Source organism: Rattus norvegicus, chromosome 3, assembly GCF_021556685.1.
Source record: "Rattus norvegicus strain SHRSP/BbbUtx chromosome 3, alternate assembly SHRSP_T2T, whole genome shotgun sequence".
NCBI lineage: Eukaryota > Metazoa > Chordata > Mammalia > Rodentia > Muridae > Rattus > Rattus norvegicus.
The window spans coordinates 95,911,013-95,930,682 of NC_141536.1; the positions used below are offsets into that span (position 1 = coordinate 95,911,013).

Here is a 19,670-nt window from a genome sequence, read left to right on the forward strand (position 1 = left end):
GTTTATTTATACCAGGTCTATTTCAAACTTGTTATTCTTTTGCCTCAGCTTCTTAAGTGCTAGATGGCATGCAGTACCACCTCCAGCATGTGTGTGTGTGTGTGTGTGTGTGTGTTTGTGTGTGTGTGCACATTACATATACATATTTTTAATAGGAGCTGAATGAAGACATAAGCCTTCCTGAAGGTGTGGGAAAACGTGGATAACATGGCTGGAGATACCATTCAGCATTTCTAAGGCCCTAGGCTGGAGCCCTAGCACTAGGATTGGGGTGGGTAAAGGAGAAAAGAAAGAAAAGGCAGTAGGGAAGTAAGCCAGGCATGGTTAGTGGACTTCGGAAAACTTTGATCTACTGTATCAAATGAGGTTTAACTCTGGTAAGTAGAAGGTCCCAAGGGATCTAGATGCTGCTTAATTATTGGCCTTTTTGGTCTACTTCAAGAGTACCTCTTTCTGGCAGCTGTCTTGAAGCTAGTAGTAGAAAACACCAAGGGCAGTGTTCTGTTCAGCTTCTGGGACTTCCACTGCTTTGTTTGCACCATTGTGTTTCTAGGATTCGTGTTTTCAGTGGTGTCTTAGGACATTGGGCTAGGCATGACAGGGGCAGAAGCTCACAGTCTCCATCTGTTAAAGAAGGAGCCAGGGTAATAAGCTGTTGCCATGTATTAAATGTATTAAGGGCCAATGTAATAGGATCATTGTGGAAAGGACCAAATGAGTCCTCAACTTTTATTGTCTGTACTGATACCAGATAAGCCCAAATAGGAACCACCAAACTCCTTACAATTTTTATTTTTTCAGCAAACACCCCATAGTTCTGATCTACAGTCAGGGCCTCAAATTTACATTAATATATGACTTAGAATTAATAGTAGAAGTGTTTTATGCTATTGAAAATGGACGCTAACATTTTATATCCTGCTGATTTCAATATTTGGAAGAGTGACACCCACCACCTGTCAGATGCTGTCTGGTGGCTGCACTTGCCTAGGCTTGACTTGGAACTGCCTTTACAGGAAACACCGAGGTTGGTGGTCTAGCTAGTGTACTTTATAAGCAGTATGACTGACACCGGCCCACTTGAGGGACACAGTGACATTACAGGAGAGGCAGCTTGGATGTGTTTGGGTTTGAGCTGTAATATTTCCTTTTGTTTATCTTCAAAGGTAGTGTAGAGAGAAGCAGTAGAGGAGGAAAGACGACATTGCTGAAGGCAGAAGAGTATTGATTAGACTGAGGGGCAGTAAGTACTGTGGTACTTTTCAGTAGGCTTAACAGTAGCACAGTGCCAGATCATTTTGTAATCACCTACAGAATGAAGGTTAGGGACACGAGTGAATTGCAAGGGTGTGCAGCCTACTTCTCAACCTCCTCATGATGTGAGAAGAGCTGTCTTTGTAAAGCTGTCTTGTGTGGTGAACATGTCTCCTGCCTTCGTCCACAGTTGATATGGTCTCACTGTCCATTCTGTACTTTGTGTCTCCTCAGAACAGCTGCTACATACCCCTCAACTCAGTAACTCAGTCTGGTCAGTGTACAGATTGCAGTCTTTGCTCTCCTAAATATTGACTGGAATTCTGGCCACCATGAAATTTATATAATGGCCCCAGTGCAGTGGTTTTGTGCAAATAACACCTGCTGGTTTACTCTGCACTTTACAGTAGCTTCTCTCCTTTTCACTTAAAAAATATTTGATTTTATGTGTATGTGTATGTTGCTGAGTGTACATACATGTACCACATGTGTGCAAGAACTTTGGGGATTGGAAGAATCATTGGATCATGTGGAACTGGAGTTATAAATGGTGGTAAACTGCCATATGGGTGCTGGGAACTGAACCTGGGTCCTTTGCAAGACCTGTAAGTGCTCTTAACTGCTGAGCCATCTCTACAGCCAACCTCTCCTCTCAGTTGTATCCCAAATGAAGAAATCGCAGTCTCCCTGTGTGCAGCGCATGGAGTTGTCAATCTTCTCGCCTACTTCCTTCTGAAGTGGGACTTGCTCACTCATATCCATTGATCTATTTCCCATGTTTCCTGTAGTATATTCATTAAAAGTAGATATGTCATTGAAACTGTCATTCTCCAAAGCTTCCCCTCTAAGGAGCTCTTAATATGTATCCATGATGCTTATGAATAATAACCATAAAACAGATACTCACCCTACACCACTTGGACCCTCCCTGGAATGGCTTTGATACACTGGGAGAACACAAGCCTAGGGAACTGACGTCTCCCTACCATCAACTCTTGCTCATCTCTCCTCTCTCTCTGCTTTCTTTGCTCCTAAGACTGTGGTAGCCAGTAGGGTAAATAAGACCTGTCCTGAGGTACACTGTCTGGGATCACTATTTCAAGTGCTGTTGGACTTGTTTCAGCTTTTCATGTTTGTGTATACAGTGCAGTAACTTGAGGTGTAAATGTTGACCTGTGAACTGGTCTTTCCAACTGTAAGCTCCTCCTTACTTGCAGCATCCATTAAGAGAGGTAAGAGTTGCACTGGCACCTGCTACCTTAGATTCCAGCCAAGTACTACTTCCTGTTAAGAGTCTGGATGAGACTGAGGGACTAGAATGGAAGAGGAAAGAATATCAGGCAGCTCTCCAATTTTTTAAGTACCAATATTAGGTTCTCATGAGTCTTATATTGGGGCTTGAGGCATTGCACATATCTTCTGTATATATGGTCTCATGCAAGAATGCAAAATGAATATAATTTAGTCCCTTCACTCACACACACACACACACACACACACACACACACACACACACACACACACACACACTATAAAGCCACAGAGAAAGATGGTGGTGGTGGAAGAGGGGGAAGTGTAAAGTGTGAAGTGCTCAAGACACCAGTGAGAAAGTTCTATTTCAGACTCCTGTGGAACTACAGGAAGGTGTTGTCAACTGGTTTCAATTGGCAGAGGTTGGGACACAGGGTTAATTCAGGTGAAGAAAACTGGTGTGAGTGGTGAGTTATATAGAAAATTCTGATGTGTTTGGATATGTAACAGTCAATACTAAGTTGTAGGAAACAAGAACACTGAGTTAAGGTGTAAAAAAAGAGACTTACATTGAAGGTCTAGAAAATTCACTGGGAGGAAAATGAGGTTTTTAGAATTTTTTTTTTCCCAGAATTGAACATCGGAAAGTCAGAGATGGGGTCAGATCCCCTGTAGTGAGTTATGGATGATTGTGAGCTACCATGTGGCTTCTGGGAACTGAACCCAGGTCCTCTGAAAAAGCAACATGTACTTTTAACTGCTGTCACCTCACCGGCTCCCTCACAGTATTTAAGTAGGCTGAAGCAGAAGTCTTGTGGAAGTTCATGGGAGTAATCGAGGTGAATAATATTAGAGCCTAAACTCATACCACAGAAAGACTAGGAGTGCATGTCTTGAAACCTTGTAGAGCAATTCTCACTATCTTGGGAGCCAGTAGCTACTGAGGTACACAGGGGAAAGACATGATGCCTGGGACTATCTATCTGTGTTTGCAAAAAGAATTATACCACAGCTACCTTCTGCTCTCACCTTGATGATATTTCATTAGAAATTAACAGCTGCTGAGGAGTGTACTAATAATGAACCAAGAGGCATTTTATGGAATAAAGTTTTCTGAGACCTTCAGCTAGGCCCCCAAGTATCCCTGAAGTTAGACAATTGTTGTCTGTGGCACAGAAGTACAAACCCAGGCGTGGAATGGGAAACAGCTGTTCTTTGTTAAAAGGCATCACTGGTTATACTTTTCCTCAGGCTCAGCCACCGTAGGCCCAGTAAGAGTCCCTATATCTTTGACTGAGTGAGGCATGGACTGTTAGTCTGCTGGGAAATTCCCCCATACTTGCAGCTCAGAATCCTAATGCATATGCACAGTTTGTCAGCTTTGGGCTGCTAGGGCAGAGCTGTTGATACTCAAACAAAGCTGTTAGCTTGCCCAAGTCCATAGTGTTCCACTTCTCCTCTGGGAAAGATTTCCTAATCTTTGGTGACACCACAGAAGCACCTCAGGTCAGGAACAAATAGATAAACATTGAGGCAGCTCTAAGCAAGCACTAGAATGCTGACTCTTCCACTTTGTAGCTGTGTGATTTTTGCCAAGTCACCTAACCTCTCTGGTGCTTTAGAAAAGCATAGTTGTTGTTGTCATGTGATTAATATGAAAGAACAACTGCATGCCATCTATTTTGACTACTTACTGTACCTCATAAGATCTTAGATGTTTGTTTCCTAAGGACTAGGGGACCCAGCCCCAAGTCCTGTCACTTATTTACTTTGTTTTTTATTGGATCTGAACTTCAAGACACGAAGCACCCCTAAGATGTGTTGTTACAAGAAGTCCTGACTGGCTTGCAGGAGCGTGAAAAGTGAGCAGTCTGTGAGAAAGGTTCTGGGGAGTGACTGCTGAAGCTGCAGCGGGTATCGTTCCTCACCACAGCAGCTCCATAAACTACAGGAGAGGAAGGCTGCATCTGCCGTATTTTCTCCCAAGAAACAGTCATCGAGTGGTGTGCCTCCTGTAATACATTATCATCCACCCACCACACTCACGGTGTTTATTTCAGTTCTCCAGACCTTTGGCTTGTGTTTCAGGATAAGCCCCGTGCACAGAGCTCTCTCACTGTGTCGTTTCTATTAACAATAAGTCAAGGAGAAATGGAATGCTCTTTGAAACCAGGTTACTTTAGCATTCACATAGTTTATAAAGAGGCAGAGATTTGGGGAAAAGGAAGCAAATATTTTGACTAATGTGGTTAAACAGTCTTTTTCGTTGACAAATTAAGATTATCAGATGTATTTTGCCACTGGCTCGGTTACTTCATAAAGTACTCTTTCTCGTGGTCATGGCATAGAATGTTAAATTTCCCAAGGAGGGCCCACAGACATCAGGATGGTAAAAGCTAATGTTAGAGACAAGGGGTGAAAGACCCTCGAAAGCTGTGTTTATAGGATTTCATTTTTGGTGGATGCTTTCAGCCCAGGTTTTAAGGACAGATGGGAAGAGCAGAGTTAACAGGACTATTGGAGGCACTTGGGGAAAGATGGCTACTGCCTCTTAAGGCTCTTATGGTGCAGTCCAAGCTTTGAAAAATGTGGTCTTTTAAATGCTGTGTTTCAATTGTGAGCATTCTTAGTTGAATTTACTGAGGGAGCTTGAGTGGGGCAAATCCTTTCATTGCTTATGTGGAGTTTGCACAGAGGTGGGCCACTGGAAGCTGTGTTTTGGCACCAGGAGTGTTTGCAAAGAACTCTTTTATTTGTTCTGTTGGCTCTGGTAGAGATTGACTCCAAGGCCTTGTCCCTGTTAAGCAAGCTCTCAGCTACATCCCCAGTGCAGGAAGGACCATCAGAAGATACACAGCTATGGATGGGAATGGAAGTGTGGGATGTGTACTTCATTCTGAGAAGCATTTGTACTTGGCCTGTGAGATTAATGTGCAATAAATGGCCAGAAGGTAGCCTGTGCCCATGTTTAATTTGGTGCTGTAGTTACTTATTTATGGGTTTCCTTCAAGGGAGAAGCGGGGCCATTGGGTGTTTAAAGAGTGTCAGTTAGGCTCCATGGTGAGGCACTGAGATGATGTAACATTGACGCTGGTTACTTGGGGAGGTTTGGGAGCAAGAGGGGAAATATTTTGAAAGGGTTTCATAGAAGAGAGAGTAAAACTGTCTTCTTCTATTTTTCTGGTTTGTATGCTAATCCCCAGTGGGGAAAGACTGATATTTTAAAAACAGAAATTGGTGTACAGTAGTTTTTTCTTTTTATTTATTCTTCCCTTATGGATCCTATCCTGAATACTTGCTGTTACACCCTCCCTCCACTCTCTCAGTTCACCACCACCACCACCACCACCACCACCACCACCACCACTCCTCTGGATCCACTGCTCCTCATTCCCCTTCAGAAAAGAGCAGGCCTCTTAGTGATACCAACTAAACGTGGCATAACAGGATTCATAAGACTAGACCCAAGCCCTCGTATCAAGGCTGGACAAGGCAACCCTGGAGGAAAAGCATCCCAAGAGCAGTCAAGAGTGTCTCACAAAACCCCAAACCTACACAAGTACAGCATGTATGCAGTGGACCCAGCACAGACCCAGGCAGGCTCCATGATTCTTGATTTGTCTATTTCTAGCTATGTGTGTTGGCATCTGAAGTACACATGATATGTCTGAACATGGTTATGTTGCACATGAGTTGCAACTGCCTGTGGAAGCCAGAGGTGTGAGATCTCTTCTGGAGGTGAAGTCATGGCTGGTTGGGAGCTGCCCAGTGAGTGCTAGGGATTGAACTCAGGTGCTTTGCAAGGTCAGCCAAGCTTTTATCTTTGATAACATCTCTCCAACCAATTAAGATTGGTTTTGGCAAACAACAATTCATGAATTGGGCAGTTGCCCACCAGAAAGGGTTCAGAAGTTCCACTGAGGAAATGCAAAAGAGGAGATTTTATTGGACCAGCATAGAAGTAAAGCCATGGGAAAATTTTTTTCATCACATATACTGTTATTGTTGTCTACTTCTGCTTCATTGAGCTTAAATGTTTGCTTTCCATTAACTTAGGCATTCATAAAATATAGCTCAAGTTTTGCTAATTTTTACAAAGTAAGCAAATTATAAGTCACTTATCACTTAATAAAGCACCATGTTGGCTTTGTCTGCTTAGATTCTTTAGGCTATGATGCCATTTTAGATGTCATTTAAAAGGTTGATGGTATGGATTAAGATGTTGGGACACCACATTAGAAGCCTCAGAGGGCATGTGGTACAGACACTAGGCTTGAAGGACATGATGAGTGACGGCCTACACCCCATGGTAAACTTGAGGCTTGACTGAGAATCCAGCATCATTACCATTTACCGAGGAAGAAGTTATTTATCATCTGCACCGTTGGGGTTTCTGAATTGTTTTATTTCACCCATCTGTGTAACATATGTCTGCTGTGGACCAGAGGTCATGTAGAGTCACATTTTTTCATGCTGCATGCATTTTAAGTGTATAAAGCCTTAGAAGAAAGCAAGGCTCTTATAGTAGAATTTCAGACATTACTTTGAATTTTAGAGTTCCTAAGGATGTTTTCCCTGTGTCCCTAAAATCAAGGTAAATATAGCAGATTAAAGAAGAGGGAGAGGATATTGTGTTTGGCAACTAGAACTTGATAGTGAACGAATGAACTCAAGCCCAGGGAAGTAGGATGCTTACAGAGTGATCAGAGAGAACAAAGGAAATTCTTTGGTTTTTTTTTCCTTCTCGATATCTATTTTATTTTAATGTGTATAAGTGTTTTGTTTGTTTGTACATATACCTCATATGTCCCCAGTGCCCTCAATGGTCAGTAGAGGGTCCAGATCCCCTGGAACTAGGGTTACAGATAGTTGAACTATCATCTGTGTGCATAGAACTCTCTGGAAGAACAGCCAGGGCTCTTAATAGCCGAACCATTTCTCCAGCTCCTGCATTCTTATTTTTGAGAGAGGGACTCACTGTATATTACAGCATGGCTTTGATCTTGAGATTGTATTGTCTTGGCCTTCTGATTATAGACATGTATTATTTGACTGGAAATAGACCTTTTTAAAGGAGAAATTATAAAAGTTGCTTTATCAATTTAAAAGCTAATTGAAACTAAATTATAAGTAGAAGCATTTAAAAGGAAGACATGGAAAGACTTTTTAAAAAAATCAGTTATAGAATCCAGCTGCTTGAAAGACTAAACCTGGTGGACCCAAGAGGCGGGGTCCTGTGCTCCATGACAGGGAAACACAACTGTGCCATAGTCCTGAGGAAATGGGAGGAAAAGTGGAGAAAGAACACAAAAGAATTCATAGTCTTTCTTGCTCACTTTCCCCCCACTTAAATGCTCTACTTAATAATTTCTTCAGGGAAACTTTTCTTTAAATGTGTGCTTTTAGGCCTTTATTTGAAATCCAGGATCCCAAACCCTCTTTGTCTGGAGTATGCTGTTGTGGATTTCTGTGAAGATAACAGGCTGACTTGCCTCCTGAAAGCATTCTTCCTTGACAGACTGGTTTGCTCTGCTCTGTGTAAACAGTCCTGCCTGCTGACTAGTAGCCTGTATTTATGAGGCCCTCAGAAAACACTGCAAGCTGCAGAGTGACCGTGAATAGCAAACTTAATTTGGCTTAATGTGTTTTGGCTTGCTTGACCTCACCAGAATAAAAATGTGCCTACTTAAATTATTGTATTGGAAGTTTAAAAAAAAATCTAGACATTCTTAATTCACTGGAAGAATCTTGGGACCGCTTTAGCAGATGTTAAGTCCCTGTTTAATGTCATGTCGTCTTGAGAAATGTTTAGCATAGAGTTTTAATCACAGATAAGGTTACTGTGGATTCTGAATTTTAACTTTGAATTACTATTTTTTTCTCTTGTTACTTTTTTTTTTCTAGACAACTGGCTGGTAACGACCTTTCTTTTATCCATCCAAAAGCCTTGTCTGGGCTGAAAGAACTCAAAGTCCTGTAAGTAATGCAGTTTTAGATCGAGCGCCACAGCTGGCTGTGTGTTTGCTTTCCGCATAGTCAATGTGCTTGCAGCTAGGTTAAGCACAGTGTCTTTTAGTTGAGGATTAAAAGATTTAAGGCATGGCCAATGGGTAGGGGAACAGGCTAGAGGTTGCTCTAGGCAAACTTGGGTCTAGATAACGAAGGATAAAAATTCTAAATACTAAGTATTCTGAACTCCAAGGCATCACAGACTCGCCATGCTACTAACGTACTGACTCAAAACCATTTTTAAGCTATATTGGTGGAGTTTCATTTCTACTTTCTTTATAGCTACAAGGGTTTTTAATTAGCCAACCCTAAAGGGAGAGAGCTTTGTAAGTGCTTTACATGTTAAAAGCATTTTAGAGCTGAAGAAATTGAAGCGAGGTGAATCACATTCATGATTTATAAAGATAATCAGAGATCAGAAGAGAAATTCCTGGCCATGCAGGAGCTTGGAGGGTGACAGACTGAAGATCATGTGGGCTGACAGCCACTGTTTCACCTACTTTTGTCACTACTGCTCTGGACGAAGTCACAAGGCCTCTAGTTCAGTGTATTTAGGTAGTCCTGTTACTTCTATTCTGTGGTTATGATTCATGTCAAATAGTCATTAACATGACAAGACTGCCTTTAGGTAAAAATGGGAAAGATTTTGTTTTTCATAGAGATGCTCGTCTCTGTTCTTCCGGTCTCAGCTCTCCCAGGCCTGAGACTTGATGATGTCTATACTCAGCCTGCAGGCACTGAGACTGCTGCTCCTTAAGGCCCAGTGTCTGCTCTCCTTGCTTGCAAACTGACTGCCTGTTGCTATCTAATGCCCAGGTTTCTTTTGGCTCTGCTTTCTTCCAATTTGAGTAGGCATTAGAAATTCCAATGGGTTTGTTGCTGAGACACCCCAGTAAATTTGTTACAAATCCTAGTGAATCTTAGCCTAGGGAAAGAAACAAGCCCTGGAAATGTGGATCACCTCACAGCTCCATTATAGATGGCCTGGAATAGCAGCGTAAATATCATCTCTGAGTTTACAGTAAATGCTTCTTAACATTTTGCAGTTTTCTTGCCTTCGATGTTTTCTACCCCGCCCACTCCAGTTTTGATATTTTTTTTAGGGAAATAAATTGCTCCATATTCTTATATGGGAAAAAATTGTAACAATTGCTTATTAACCACTAACCAAAATTTTCCTTCTAGAACACTCCAGAATAATCAGTTGAGAACAGTGCCCAGTGAAGCCATTCACGGACTGAGTGCTTTGCAGTCTTTGTAAGTAGCCTTTGTCTTCCACACTCTGGGTCATTGGGAGGCCACTCTGGCTGCTAAATGAATAAGGAAAGGAAAGCCCAAGGCCAGAGGAGATTATCCTCTTCCCTGGGATGAAAATGGGGATGGCCAATCGCTGTTATCAAAATATCTTTGTAAGGCAGAAGGTGGTCCTTCAGTGTACTTTCTTTCTTGACTCAGAGGCTGGGGGTCTTCTGTGAGTGCGGGGTGCACTAGTGTCAATACGTACATGGCTGCTGGTCACAGCTCTTTGAGACCAGAGTTAGAGATGTACAGATCTGATGTCTTGTGTCCTAACAGCCATAGATGTGATCCGGGTTTAGGCAGCAGTGATTGGTATGAATTGAGTTTAATGCCTTACCTGTGGTCAGAATCCATATAGGGGATAACTTGGCTGTCTGAGCCTGAGCTGCCTCTTTTCCCAGGTTGGCTTTTTTTTTTTTTTTTTTAAAGATAAAACTTGTTTTATGTGGCATAATCAGAGTTTTAATTTTGGATTTTTTTCACGTAATTAACTCTAAATGCTTTTCCAAATAGCACTTTGTTTTTTTACAGTCTTTATACACAAAGAGCTTGGCTTTATATGAATTCTAAACGCTTTTCTTGCATTGGAGTTCATGATAGGTAATGAGCAAATGACAGCAGAGAGAATTTTAAGTAACTTGCCGAACAGCACACAGCTAGTAAAGGCACAGCAGGGATTCAAAACCAGACAAACCTGTTCCTGAATTCTAACTAATCTGAGTTTCTTAGCAGAATTCTAGTAGTGAGTGTAAAGTGAGTGTTAGAGCAAAAACATACTAATAAATCACTTGCTGTAAAAGGTAAACATTAACTCATACCTGTCACAAACGCAATATCCAGGGTGTTAGCTGTTCAGTTTTTAGTTCAAATAGAAGTTAAGATTGTGTGTATTAAGCAGTTCACTTTGCAAGAGTGGCAAGCTATGGAATATCAGGATTTGTTGCTCACTAGAGTGAACTTGGCTTTTAAAATGACTCAGTTAGAATGAGTTGCTTTTACAAAAATATTTGGCTGAGTCTTTCTCCTCCTGCATCTAAGGATGCAGAGCCGTTTGACTCCTCTAGATGTGAACTCATTGAACATCATAAATAGGACCTGTTTTCTTTTGGTACTTTACAATTAATTGGTTTGACTTTAAGACCTTCACATTGAATCATTATTTTCATAGACTTAGTGATCAAAGGACCAATTATTTTGCCTAGTTCCAAGGCAAAAAAGAGAAGACTGAAATCTCATTTTCAACTTCAGGACAGAAAAATTACCAAGAAAATTTCAATAGATTGTTTCTAATTTGTGGCCAACAAGTATCTTTGAAGTGCATGTGGTATTTGTTAGTAAAATGGGTGAGTTGAAGTGGTGTTGGTACAAAAATTGGAGACTGCTCCCTCAAAAACAGTGAGTTAAGCAAAGCTCAGTGTGCACCCATCACTCAGTGCATGAGGTGCTTGGATTAACTCATATTATTATGAGAATAGAAAGGCCACGTAAAACACTCAATCTTGTCTGTCATCTGTTTCTGTCTGTCTGTCTATCTGTGTGTGTGTGTGTGTGTGTGTGTGTGTGTGTGTGTGTGTGTGAAGTTCTGATCTACTTTAATATGAAACAAACTATAGAAGGAGCTCTGTATCAAGTGTGTTGCATTTAAGAAAGAAGTGTTCTGGGGTTTGTTAGCATAGTGGGTGTTATATGGTCAAATGAGCTATCATTGAAATTCTACCCTGGTGTAAAACACCCTTATCAGCACTTGAGTCAGTTTTCAAATCTGATCTTCAGACCCAAGTTATGTTAAAGATTTCCTTGTGGTTTCACCACAGACCTGAAAAGGAACAAAGTTCATTAGGCGTTAAAATTGACCAGGAGGAGTTTGAGATAAGTGAATACTTGATGGTGACTGTAAAGTCAGAGTGAATTCTAGGTATTAATAAAAAGATAATTTAATGACCCTTCATAAATTCATAAGTAGAATATTAAAATGGCCAACAGAATTAGCTCTAAGGTAGCTTTTTTATATCAAATTTATATTGAATATTATATTAAATATTAACCTCAAAGATTAAATAAATATCCCTAATTTCTTCAATACTTTAAAGTTCAACTGTAATATTTACCCTATTGTAAAATTAGAAAAGAGAGCTTTTGATTACATAGATTATTTGTTTACTGATCACAAATTTTTCACACTAGGACAGTTATGGAACGTGTGGGCCCACAAACTGTGCCCCAAGCCAGATTCAGCCAACCGTCATTAATAATCCAATTAGAAGAGTCCAATTAATAGTAGGAAGCAGAAAAGGAGTTTTATTTAATGTAGCTTCATTGGGAAGAGGAAAAGAGAGGTCCACTGAGCCTACAAGTCCCATTTTTAGGACCCTGAAGTGAGATTAAAGTTTAAACGGAGGCCACAGACATGATCATCTAAACAGTCCCAGTCAGGATGTGGTTCTGCCTGCCATTGACCCTTATTTATGTGCTTTGGTTAGAGCTTACAAGGTGGTCAGATAAGCTGTTAGACCTGTGTACAATCTGCCAGGCCTCTAACCGAACTACGTGTAACATTTAGTCACTATAATTTTATTTAAGGCAAGAAATTTAAGATGTGAGTTTTAGTACTAAAATGCATTCTTCACAATTGATAATATACATTTTCAAGATGAAATGTGGTCAACATATTGCTAATCACTTAGAAAGGGAATTTTTTTTAGCAAGTAATATATACAAACTCTATGGAGTGTTGCTAGTAGAACATGTTGGAAAAGCTCTCATAACCATTCCGTGATACTATGCTGCTTCACATCTTGTATAGCAGTCCATTGCACTACTTCTTGGTCTGTTAGGATGACTGTTAATAGTGTAGGCCACTAGGACAGCCCCGTTTTTCTCTTTCGGTGGTAGTGTTAGGGACTGAACTCAGTTTTTCAAGTATTCATCTAATGGTTTACTACCAAGTTATACAAAGCAACATATAAAGATTTTCCTTAAAGCGTTGATCTCAATATAAGTCTTTACACTTACAGGTGTCACTAACGCCCACATGAGTGGAGTATAAAGTTTAAACTCTCGAGTCCTTTTTACAGCAGTCTACAAATCTGAGTCCATGAGTCCTTTTTGTTTATTTAATTTTGTATTCCAAGGTCCAATTTTCTATAGGTCTTCTGTTTGCACTCTCATTTGTTTGCACCTTTCTAATTTTAGAAAAGCATTTAGCAGAACCCACATCTCTGTCTGTCCTCCTGGATTACTCCTTCACATAGAAGATAATTTCATTGTTTTCTCAGTTTAGACTTACTTGCTTGATGGAATATGGCAATTCATAGGCATATGTGTCACTAGTACTAAATTCACATTTAAAAGGAATAGGTAGCTTAGTATGGTCTTTCTCCTATTTAATAAAACACTTTCAGAGGAGACTTGATTTTGGTAGAGTTTTGTTGGCTTATTTACAAGTGCCTTTGGGCTTTATTAAATATACATATTAATTATCATCAATGATTAAAAATAAGCGCACTTCCGGTGTTTACTGGGAGTCCCAAACCCGCAGATCCCGGCCCAAAGCAGCTCTCTGCTCCCAGACCCCGTGGGAGAGAGACCTCACTGCCTGGTCAGGTGGGCACTCCTGAGGCTGCAGAGCGGAAGAGACCACCAACACTGCCCACCCCTGCCCACATCCCTGGCCCAAGAGGAAAATGTATAAGGCCTCTGGGTTCCCGTGGGGGAGGGCCCAGGAGCGGCAGGACCCCTGCGCCTGAGACACCGCCGGAACCTGAAGGGACAGACCGGATAAACAGTTCTCTGCACCCAAATCCCGTGGGAGGGAGAGCTAAACCTACAGAGAGGCAGACACGCCTGGGAAACCAGAAGAGACTGCACTCTGCACACACATCTCTGACGCCAGACGAAAACACCAAACGCCATCTGAAACACTGGTGCACGGAGGATCCCGGAAAGGGCGGCACAGATCTTGCTGGTTGCTGTCTCTGCGGAGAGCTCTTGGCAGCACCCCACGGGCAAACTTGAGCCTTGGGACCACAGGTAAGACCAACTTTTCTGCTGCAAGTGACCTGCCTGGTGAACACCAGACACAGGCCCACAGGAAAAGGTGAAGACATGTAGATAGGAAAAACTACTCGCCCGAAAGCAGAACACTCTGTCCCCATAACTGGCTGAAAGAAAACAGGAAAACAGGTCTACAGCACTCCTGACACACAGGCTTAAAGGACAGTCTAGCTACTGTCAGAAATAGCAGAACAAAGTAACACTAGAGATAATCTGATGGCGAGAGGCAGGCGCAGGAACCCAAGCAACAGAAACCAAGACTACATGGCATCATCGGAGCCCAATTCTCCCACCAAAGCAAACACTGAATATCCAAACACACCAGAAAAGCAAGATCTAGTTTCAAAATCATATTTGATCATGATGCTGGAGGACTTCAAGAAAGACGTGAAGAACTCCCTTAGAGAACAAGTAGAAGCTTACAGAGAGGAATCGCAAAAATCCCTGAAAGAATTCCAGGAAATCATAAATAAACAAGTAGAAGCCCATAGAGAGGAGTCACAAAAATCCCTGAAAGAATTCCAGGAAATCATAGATAAACAAGTAGAAGCCCATAGAGAGGAGTCACAAAAATCCCTGAAAGAATTCCATGAAAACACAATCAAACAGTTGAAGGAATTAAAAATGGAAATAGAAGCAATCAAGAAAGAACACATGGAAACAACTCTGGATATAGAAAAGCAAAAGAAGAGACAAGGAGCTGTAGATACGAGCTTCACCAACAGAATACAAGAGATGGAAGAGAGAATCTCAGGAGCAGAAGATTCCATAGAAATCATTGACTCAACTGTCAAAGATAATGTAAAGTGGAAAAAGCTACTGGTCAAAAAACATAGAGAAAATCCAGGACTCAATGAGAAAATCAAACCTAAGGATAATAGGTATAGAAGAGAGTGAAGACGCCCAGCTCAAAGAACCAGTAAATATCTTCAACAAAATCATAGAAGAAAACTTCCCTAACCTAAAAAAAGAGATACCCATAGGCATACAAGAAGCCTACAGAACTCCAAATAGATTGGACCAGAAAAGAAACACCTCCCGTCACATAATTGTCAAAACACCAAACGAACAAAATAAAGAAAGAATATTAAAAGCAGTAAGGGAAAAAGGTCAAGTAACATATAAAGGCAGACCTATCAGAATCACACCAGAATTTTCGCCAGAAACTATGAAAGCCAGAAGATCCTGGACAGATGTCATACAGACCCTAAGAGAACACAAATGCCAGCCCAGGTTACTATATCCTGCAAAACTCTCAATTAACATAGATGGAGAAACCAAGATATTCCATGACAAAACCAAATTTACACAATATCTTTCTACAAATCCAGCACTTCAAAGGATAATAAACGGTAAAGCCCAACATAAGGAGGCAAGCTACACCCTAGAAGAAGCAAGAAACTAATCGTCTTGGCAACAAAACAAAGAGAATGAAAGCACACAAACATAACCTCACATCAAATATGAATATAACGGGAAGCAATAATCACTATTCCTTAATATCTCTCAACATCAATGGCCTCAACACCCCAATAAAAAGACATAGATTAACAAACTGGATACGCAACGAGGACCCTGCATTCTGCTGCCTACAGGAAACACCTCATAGACAAAGACAGACACTACCTCAGAGTGAAAGGCTGGAAAACAACTTTCCAAGCAAATGGTCAGAAGAAGCAAGCTGGAGTAGCCATTCTAATATCAGATAAAATCAATTTTCAACTAAAAGTCATCAAAAAAGATAAGGAAGGACACTTCATATTCATCAAAGGAAAAATCCACCAAGATGAACTCTCAATCCTAAATATCTATGCCCCAAATACAAGGGCACCTACATACGTAAAAGAAACCTTACTAAAGTTCAAAACACACATTGCACCTCACACAATAATAGTAGGAGATTTCAACACGCCACTCTCATCAATAGACAGATCATGGAAACAGAAATTAAACAGAGACGTAGACAGACTAAGAGAAGTCATGAGCCAAATGGACTTAACCGATATTTATAGAACATTCTATCCTAAAGCAAAAGGTTATACCTTCTTCTCAGCTCCTCATGGTACTTTCTCCAAAATTGACCATATAATTGGTCAAAAAACGGGCCTCAACAGGTACAGAAAGATAGAAATAATCCCATGCGTGCTATCGGACCACCACGGCCTAAAGCTGGTCTTCAATAACAATAAGGGAAGAATGCCCACATATACGTGGAAATTGAACAATGCTCTACTCAATGATAACCTGGTCAAGGAAGAAATAAAGAAAGAAATTAAAGACTTTTTAGAATTTACTGAAAATGAAGGTACAACATACCCAAACTTATGGGACACAATGAAAGCTGTGCTAAGAGGAAAACTCATAGCGCTGAGTGCCTGCAGAAAGAAACAGGAGAGACCATACACTAACAGCTTGACAGCACACCTAAAAGCTCTAGAACAAAAAGAAGCAAATACACCCAGGAGGAGTAGAAGGCAGGAAATAATCAAACTCAGAGCTGAAATCAACCAAGTAGAAACAAAAAGGACCATAGAAAGAATCAACAGAACCAAAAGTTGGTTTTTTGAGAAAATCAACAAGATAGATAAACCCTTAGCCAGACTAACGAGAGGACCCAGAGAGTGTGTCCAAATTAACAAAATCAGAAATGAAAAGGGAGACATAACTACAGATTCAGAGGAAATGAAAAAAAAATCATCAGATCTTACTATAAAAACCTATATTCAACAAAACTTGAAAATCTTCAGGAAATGGACAATTTCCTAGACAGATACCAGGTACCGAAGTTAAATCAGGAACAGATAAACCAGTTAAACAACCCCATAACTCCTAAGGAAATAGAAGCAGTCATTAAAGGTCTCCCAACCAAAAAGACAGGTTTGGTGCAGAATTCTATCAGACCTTCATAGAAGACCTCATACCAATATTATCCAAACTATTCCACAAAATTGAAACAGATGGAGCACTCCCGAATTCCTTCTATGAAGCCACAATTACTCTTATACCTAAACCACACAAAGACCCAACAAAGAAAGAGAACTTCAGACCAATTTCCCTTATGAATATCGACGCATAAATACACAATAAAATTCTGGCAAATCGAATCCAAGAGCACATCAAAACAATCATCCACCATGATCAAGTAGGCTTCATCCCAGGCATGCAGGGATGGTTTAATATAAGGAAAACCATCAACGTGATCCATCATATAAACAAACTGAAAGAACAAAACCACATGATCATTTCATTAGATGCTGAGAAAGCATTTGACAAAATTCAACACCCCTTCATGATAAAAGTCCTGGAAAGAATAGGAATTCAAGGCCCATACCTAAACATAGTAAAAGCCATATACAGCAAACCAGTTGCTAACATTAAACTAAATGGAGAGAAACTTGAAGCAATCCCACTAAAATCAGGGACTAGACAAGGCTGCCCAGTTTCTCCCTACTTATTCAATATAGTTCTTGAAGTTCTAGCCAGAGCAATCAGACAACAAAAGGAGATCAAGGGGATACAGATCGGAAAAGAAGAAGTCAAAATATCAGTATTTGCAGATGATATGCTAGTATATTTAAGTGATCCCAAAAGTTCACCAAGAGAACTACTAAAGCTGATAAACAACTTCAGCAAAGTGGCTGGGTATAAAATTAACTCAAATAAATCAGTAGCCTTCCTCTACACAAAAGAGAAACAAGCCGAGAAAGAAATTAGGGAAACGACACCCTTCATAATAGACCCAGATAATATAAAGTACCCCGGTCTGACTTTAACCAAGCAAGGAAAAGATTTGTACAATAAGAACTTCAAGACTCTGAAGAAAGAAATTGAAGAAATACTCAGATGATGGAAAGATCTTCCATGCACATGGATTGGCAGGATTAATATAGTAAAAATGGCCATTTTACCAAAAGCGATCTACAGATTCAATGCAATCCCCATCAAAATACCAATCCAATTCTTCAAAGAGTTAGACAGAACAATTTGCAAATTCATCTGGAATAACAAAAACTCAGGATAGCTAAAACTATCCTCAACAATAAAAGGACTTCAAGGGGAATCACTATCTCTGAACTCAAACAGTATTACAGAGCAATAGTGATAAAAACTGCATGGTATTGGTACAGAGACAGACAGATAGACCAATGGAACAGAATTGAAGACCCAGAAATGAACCCACACATCTATGGGCACTTGATTTTTGACAAATGAGCCAAATCCATCAAATGGAAAAAATATAGCATTTTTAGCAAATGGTGCTGGTTCAACTGGAGGTCAACATGTTGAAGAATGCAGATCGATCCATGCTCATCACCCTGTACAAAGCATAGGTCCAAGTGGATCAAGGACCTCCACATCAAACCAGATACACTCAAACTAATAGAAGAAAAACTAGGGAAGCATCTGGAACACATGGGCACTGGAAAAAATTTCCTGAACAAAACACCAATGGCTTACGGTCTAAGATCAAGAATCGACAAATGGGATCTCATAAAACTGCAAAGCTTCTGTAAGGCAAACGACACTGTGGTTAGGACAAAACGGCAACCAACAGATTGGGAAAAGATCTTTACCAATCCTACAACAGATAGAGAGAGGCCTTATATCCAAAATATACAAAGAACTCAAGAAGTTAGACCACAGGGAGACAAATAACCCTATTAAAAAATGGGGTTCAGAGCTAAACAAAGAATTCTCAGCTGAGGAATGCCGAATGGCGGAGAAACACCTAAAGAAATATTCAACATCTTTAGTCATAAGGGAAATGCAAATCAAAACAACCCTGAGATTTCACCTCACACCAGTGAGAATGGCTAAGATCAAAAACTCAGGTGACAGCAGATGCTGGCGAGGAAGCGGAGTCCATTGTTGGTACATTGTAGACTGGTACAACCATTCTGGAAATCAGTCTGGAGGGTCCTCAGAAAATTGGGCATTGAACTACCTTAGGATCCACCTATACCTCTATTTGGCATATACCCAAAAGATGCCCCCACATATAAAAAAGACACGTGTTCCACTATGTTCATCGCAGCCTTATTTATAATAGCCAAAAGCTGGAAAGAATCCAGATGCCCTTCAACATAGGAATGGATACAGAAAATGTGGTACATCTACACAATGGAATATTACTCAGCTATCAAAAACAATGACTTTATGAAATTCGTAGGCAAATGGTTGGAACTGGAAAATATCATCCTGAGTGAGGTAACCCAATCACAGAAAAACACACATGGTATGCACTCATTGATAAGTGGCTATTAGCCCAAATGCTTGAATTACCCTAGATGCCTAGAATAAATGAAACTCAAGACGGATGATCAAAATGTGAATGCTTAACCCCTTCTTTAAAAGGGGAAGAAGAATACTCGTGGCAGGGAATAGGGAGGCAAAGATTAAAACAGAGACAGAAGGAACACCATTTAGAGCCTGCCCCACATGTGTCCCATACATATACAGCCATCCAATTAGACAAGATGGATGAAGCAAAGAAGTGCAGGCCGACAGGAGCCGGATGTAGATCTCTCCCGAGAGACACAGCCAGAATACAGCAAACACAGAGGCGTATGCCAGCAGCAAACCACTGATTTGAGAATAGGTCCCCTGTTGAAGGAATCAGAGAAAGAACTGGAAGAGCTTGAAGGGGCTCGAGACCCCATATGTACAACAATGCCAAGCAACCAGAGCTTCCAGGGACTAAGCCACTACCTAAAGACTATACATGGACTGACCCTGGACTCTGACCTCAAAGGTAGCAATGAATATCCTAGTAAGAGCACCAGTGGAAGGGGAAGCCCTTGGTC

General features: G+C 40.7%; 1 protein-coding gene across 1 annotated transcript in view; it reads left to right on the plus strand.

Annotated features, from left to right (window-relative positions):
* Lgr4 (leucine-rich repeat-containing G protein-coupled receptor 4) overlaps positions 1-19,670 on the plus strand; it is a 101,987-nt gene that overhangs the window by 62,817 nt on the left and 19,500 nt on the right. The window contains 2 exon segments of the mRNA NM_173328.2: positions 8,410-8,481; positions 9,700-9,771. Of these exon segments, the coding sequence (NP_775450.2) occupies positions 8,410-8,481; positions 9,700-9,771 (144 nt within the window).